Consider the following 6,337-nt stretch of genomic DNA (forward strand, 5'->3'; position numbering starts at 1 on the left):
AGGTTAACAGCTTCCTGTGGTAGGCTTGATCTGATTGGGCTGAGAAGGAAATGAATATTTACATGTGCTTTTTGTCTGAGCCGTCACTGAACAAACCGCATGATTGTCCCTCCCCACTAGATGTCACAATAGTACCGTGCACTCTAAACGAAGTCAGAACTAAGCGTTCTCTGCTTATAAAATTTACTGCACCTTATGTGTGCCAACATTATAATTTTTTAAAATAAAATATAAGAAAAAAAAACACATAATATCATAACAAAATATGAACAAGAAATTAATAATATAATATAATATAATATAATATAATATAATATAATATAATATAATATAATATAATATATGACTTTTGGATAAATCAGGCTTAATTCCATGTATATGCACAGCTGTCAGCATATTGAAATTCTATTAGCAACGCATGTAACGCTGAACAAAATAGCCTGGTCTACTTGTTTGTTAATAGACAAAATAGGCTATATTAAAAACAAGACAAAGCGTACACTACTAATTGCCGTTAATTGACCATGATAGCCGTACTCCAGTAGAGAGGAGTGAGCCTGATTAAGATAATTAAGAGAGCCTTTTGTAAGCTGCATCAAGTATAGGCCGAACACCTTGAAAGCGACGCTGGATGCCATATAGTTTTTACACTGTTAATTACGCACACGATTATCATCACGCAAACTAGAAGTTCAAACTAGAGAAATGCACTGTTGTTTAATTAGGGGTGATTGGTAAGTTTATTTAGTGCCCCCTGTGTTAACTTACGTTTTATATAAAATCTAGGTCCTAGAGCAATGTTTCGTTTCGTGTGTACTGAACTGCACATATGACAATAAGAAAAACACCTGACTTGACTTGAAGATTACATTTATTATCTTAGTATGACTGACGTTTTCATGATGTTTGAGCACTGTTGAAGATGTGATATTATGTAAACATTCGTAAGGTTGATAAGGAATCACGAATCTATGTAAAAACAATTATAATAATATACATGTGTTGTTGTAATTTCAATAAAATGAGAACTATCACCCTGTGCAGACTCCAGCATGGCTCTTTTTTACCGTCGTGTCATTGGAAAATATTCAGACAGTGACCACCAGAAGACGCTGTATTCCCTCGTGTTAAAGGTTTGACATAAATTAGACTACTGTGGCATGTTATGTTATTCCGTGTGATGCAAATCTTTTGGTTTATTTGGTGTTACTGTGGCGTAAACGCAAGGCCACTGTTCTGAGGCCAACGAGTTGACATGTTCGTGTTGTTAAAAAAGCTATTTTTCCGAAAGATAGCACATAAAACAAATACAGAAAATGGGCACTTACTAAAACTGTAATTTAAATTTAGACAGAAAACAGAAAAGCACAGGAAAAATTAAAATGCGAAACAACTGTTCTACGTTTAACTGATGTTATGCGCACAATAAATATAATATCTAATTTTTAATAAACCTTCACAATTCTTCAGAGAGAAGAGGAAAAACACGCGCGCACACACACACACACACACACACACAGTGTTAAGTCATAAACAGATACTTTGGAATCCCTAACTGCTGAAGGCCAATCAGTGGTTTTCTATCTAAATATGCTTAATAATAATAATAATAATAATAATAATAGTAACAAATTAATAAATAGTAGTTTATATATCGTTTAGTTTTTTTTACAAAGTTGCTGCGCTCAACGAAGAAGACTGCAAGAACGCAGATCTTGAGGAAAAAAATAAGCATTTCAATTGGAGGCTCTTACATTTGCATGTTTGCATTTCAAGTCATTGTTTTATCAAAAACAATGAAATGTTAGATGGACTTATTTTCTAGGTAATTTATGTATCACACTTATTTATAGATATATAGATAGAAAAATAAAACATGCAATTTTAATCTATTGTTACGATTCAGATATGGATTTATAATAATTGTGTATAACAACGCGTTATTTTGCAAAGAGCAACAAATGTGTTTTTTTTATATTTGTTAAAATATAATAATAATAATAATAATAATAATAATAATAATAATAATAATGATAATGATAATGATAATAATGATTTAATTGATGTTATTATTGTTTTTAATAGGTGTAAAATGTAAATTAAAAATGTCTATTTTGTAAAAAAAAAATCTTGACGATTTTGTAAAGTCCACAGTCCACTCATACCAATTTCTTTAAAACTGCTCTCCGACTGAGACATCAGGGCGCAGCGCACCGGCCTGAAACGCATTACTGAACTTACACGGAGTTACTTCAGGACTTACTCGTGTTATTTGAGCGTCGTTAACTTTACCTGAGAGCCTCTCCTCTTCCCGAGTTCATTTTCCTCAGTACCGCGTGTCTGAGCCGAGTGGATGGGAATTTGGACGACACGCTGCTTGTGTCCGATAATATCAAATGGAAAAGGGTTTAATCATTTACTTGGCCTCTTAACACGCGCATATGTATTTATTTATTTGTCAGTCAGTGTTCCTGAGTCGTCGCAAGGGCCCTTTGCATGTTTGAGTACGATGGAGCATAATACAAACACGCCTGCAATCACCAGAAGCCTCTTGTGGCCATTAAAAGTCAGTAGTTCAACTCAGGCTTTTTTCAGAAACTGAGTGGTTCTCAAAGTCTGAAGTCCGCATATGCACTCACATCAAGGGCCCCTTATAAACATCACTCCAACTGTCAATATTTCATCCTTTGCTCTGCGTTCCTTGCCGTTCGTGCGAGTCTCGCCGCCGCGCAATAAACAGCCTCGCGCTGAAAATGAACTATGGGCGAATTATATTTACGCACAGGTGTTGTTACACGCGTAAATGTTTTCGGGGTTGGGGGATGGCACGGGTAGTTGAAGACCGCGTAATAGAAATTGTGCGTGGGTGCACAGATGATAGCGCTGCTTTGTATTGTTGCCCTGGCTGCTGATGCCCCGCCTCTGATGGAAGCCTTAAACCTGGCACCAAGCTAAAACAAACGAAAGTCAGCTTCGAGCTCCCACTCAAACCAATTAAGGCGGACTCCAGTGCGCACTCATACGTTTCCATCCTGCTGCAGCGACGGTGAAACAACAGGAACAGAGGAGCTGGCCAAAAAAAGAAGGAGAGATTGCCTTGCCTTCTAATTTCTCCCTTTCCAACACAGAACAATGTCGATGAGCCCTAAGCATACGACTCCTTTTTCTGTATCCGATATCTTAAGTCCTCTTGAAGAGAGCTACAAAAAAGTGAGTATGGAGGGGAACAACTTGGGGGCTCCTCTTGCCTCGTACAGACAACCCCAAGTCACGCAAGCGGCGATGCAGCAGCACCACATGGGCCACAATGGAACAGTACCCGCTGCCTACCACATGACTGCAGCTGGAGTTTCCCAGCTGTCACATACAGCCATGGGGGGCTACTGTAACGGGAATTTGGGCAACATGAGCGACCTGCCGGCCTATCAAGACGGGATGAGAGGCAGCACGACGGCCACCAGCTGGTACGGAACGAATCCTGACCCACGCTTCTCTACAAGTACGTGAGATTAACAGTTTACGTTGTGTTTGCAAGAGCTGCTTGTGCATTTTTGAGAGGTGTTTTGTAATGCGTATTAATCGGTTTTAATTGTGACTGTAGCCGGTTGTATTTATCATGTATTATTCTGTTTTGAAAATGTTATAATTTTCCACCAAATTAGCGCCCAAAGGGCTTTGCCGGCGTTGATAAGCTAAACGTTACACGTGCCAGGTGTTGTATCTAAACCCAAACGAACTGCATAAATTAACTCCCCAGTTACAGTAGACAGACAACACCACAATAATGCACAATATTTGTTTATTTGCTGTCCTTTTATAAGTCACGCGGCGATTTAATCTCTCTGTACTCGTTATTAAATGATTGCTTAATTGTGTTTGTTGTGAAATTGCAAAGCTAAACGGGACTGTTCCTTTCGCAGTCTCTCGCTTCATGGGCTCCTCGTCTGGTATGAATATGGGCAGCATGAGCACTCTGAGTTCGTTGGCGGATGTTGGTAAAGGCATGGGTCCGCTGACCAGCACACCTCGCAGGAAGAGACGGGTACTCTTCTCACAGGCGCAGGTGTATGAGCTTGAACGGCGGTTCAAGCAGCAGAAGTACCTCTCCGCGCCGGAAAGAGAACATCTGGCCAGCATGATACACTTGACTCCGACTCAAGTTAAAATTTGGTTTCAGAACCACCGGTATAAAATGAAAAGGCAAGCCAAGGACAAAGTGTCCCAGCAGCAGATGCAACAAGACAACGGTTCCTGTCAGCAGCAGCAGCAGTCTCCACGGCGGGTGGCGGTGCCTGTATTGGTGAAAGACGGAAAGCCATGCCAAGGCAGCAGTCACACACCCAACACTGGTGTACAAAACCACCATCACCAGGGGGGAAACGTCATGATTATGACCAATAACAGTACTTCAATGAGCCAGCATCAAAGTCAGCAGGTAGGCAGCGCCGGTCAGTCCCCAGATCTGGGTCAACATGCCGCAAGCCCCCCATCCCTCCAAACCCAGGTTCCCGGCCTGTCACACCTGAACTCTTCCGGTTCCGAATATGGAGCTGCGTTGCCCTGCTCCGCTCTGCTTTATGGCAGGACGTGGTGACAGACAATAACACAATAACGAAATTACGACAGGTGGATGCAGATTATGTGTACACTATGCTCAGCTCATAAAGACCATGCAAACTGGGGTTGCGCTCCGAAATCATTATCTCCTTTCTCGGAGGGAGAAGTGACAAGGCTGCAAGCAACGCGAGGATTGCCAAATGTCAAAGGTATCAAATCTTTTATTGTGAGGATGAGCGCCAAAACATCATTAAGAAGATGGAATTATTTATATACACTAGATTTTAAACGGAGACTGACTAAAACACTAAAACACAAATATTCCTGATGGATTTTTAAAAATGTCCCTTTCAACAATGAAGATGTCTCCCCTCACATTTAGACTGCTAAATACCTTTCATGATTTCTTATAGATTTCACTGTAAAACGTAGCTTGTATATTTCTGTAAAAGGTTTGGACTGATTACATAGTTTTTAGCGATATGTATATTGTACAAAATTTTTATCGATATTAAGGTTCTCAAGTTTTTTTCAGTTCCATTGTTATTTGTACGTTTAATTTTCTTGTAACTTATATAGATATTTGACTTAAACGCAGTCATACAATCATATTAATAAATTATGACAATAATAACAATATCCTTACACTACGTTTATTTTAGATTTGGGTGTATGAAATCAAACATTCTGCGGTGCTAAAAGTTGGACCCTTTTTCTTCAAGGTTAATAAAATTAAACTAGCCTAAAAGTGAGCAACATACTATTAGTCAATTAGTCAAATGAATACGCATTAGTGGATTATTTTTTACTATAGTCGCAATTTCTACTATTTGTAGAGGATATCCTTCAAGTGTGACAGGTTTGTGGAGCTGGATTTCTGGCCTGCTAGTAAAGCGTTCATTCTGCAAATAGCTTTCTGTGTGTCACAACACCAATGGAGACACACAACAAATACTATTCTAAATGTGTTGGATATTGCATGGATATTTGAGTTTAAATGGTAATTTTGTGGCGTGTCTAAACATTTTAATAAAGTTAAAATCCAGAGTTCAAGTGCAAAATTAAACGCGCGTTAAAAATAGTGTATGACGCTCATCTAAAACAAACGTTTAACGATTGTTCATTTTAAAAGTTAATTTCAACAAATTGTCTTCGATCCCCCAATTGTATTTTGGCATGACCCGGTTAAATGAGTTTTAGCGTATAGAGTTATTCTTTTTATTTGTTAATGTATTTGACTTGACCTGAGATTTCTTTTGGAGCGTTTTCTTTGTCATAAGAGAATGAGTCAGTGCAGGTGAGGTCTCCACTCCTTGAGAGAAACTCACATCAAACAAACGCTCCTAAAAGCTAACTTATCAATCACATCGCTGTACAAACAACATTATTCTCCTAAATAACTTAGCAAGACGAAATAAACACACTTATCAGAGCGCCGTCCATCAATACCGTGTTTGTGGAGATCAGAGGTAAAATCAAATGCACCCGTGTTTACGTATTGATAAAGACCGTAAACATCAGAGGGGTGAGGTAAGATTGAGATGCCTGCTGGAACATTTGAAAGTGCGTGCCGTGTGTTTCTTTGTGTGTGCGTGCGTGTGTGTGTGTTACAGAGAGACGTAAGTAAATTATTGAATCACATGTGACATTTCTGTTTCGCTTTTTGATCAGTGCAAGAACATATTAAAATAGAATATAAATAGCCACCGAATTAAAATATAATACTATACGCAGAAATCGGTTCTGGACTATATATATAAACAAAATTCATGATTGACTT

The 6,337-nt window shown here is 38.9% G+C and overlaps 1 protein-coding gene across 1 annotated transcript; it reads left to right on the top strand.

Moving 5' to 3' along the window:
- The first annotated feature begins 2,979 nt into the window (after positions 1–2,979).
- nkx2.1 (NK2 homeobox 1) lies at positions 2,980–4,988 on the top strand. The gene is made up of 2 exons (XM_056477371.1): positions 2,980–3,499; positions 3,921–4,988. The coding sequence occupies exons 1-2, from the start codon at positions 3,133–3,135 to the stop codon at positions 4,592–4,594; spliced, it is 1,041 nt and encodes a 346-aa protein (XP_056333346.1). The 5' UTR covers positions 2,980–3,132; the 3' UTR covers positions 4,595–4,988.
- Positions 4,989–6,337: the final 1,349 nt, after the last annotated feature.

This window comes from Danio aesculapii, chromosome 17 (genome assembly GCF_903798145.1).
Source record: "Danio aesculapii chromosome 17, fDanAes4.1, whole genome shotgun sequence".
Classification (NCBI taxonomy): Eukaryota; Metazoa; Chordata; class Actinopteri; order Cypriniformes; family Danionidae; genus Danio; species Danio aesculapii.

What these genes read in the sequence shown, in the direction of transcription:
- nkx2.1 (XM_056477371.1), top strand. Translation starts at nt 3,133, where the DNA reads ATGTCGATGAGCCCTAAGCATACGACTCCTTTTTCTGTATCCGATATC. An exon ending in TGACCCACGCTTCTCTACAA is followed by an intron (nt 3,500 to 3,920) that starts GTACGTGAGATT and finishes TTCCTTTCGCAG; the next exon opens with TCTCTCGCTTCATGGGCTCC.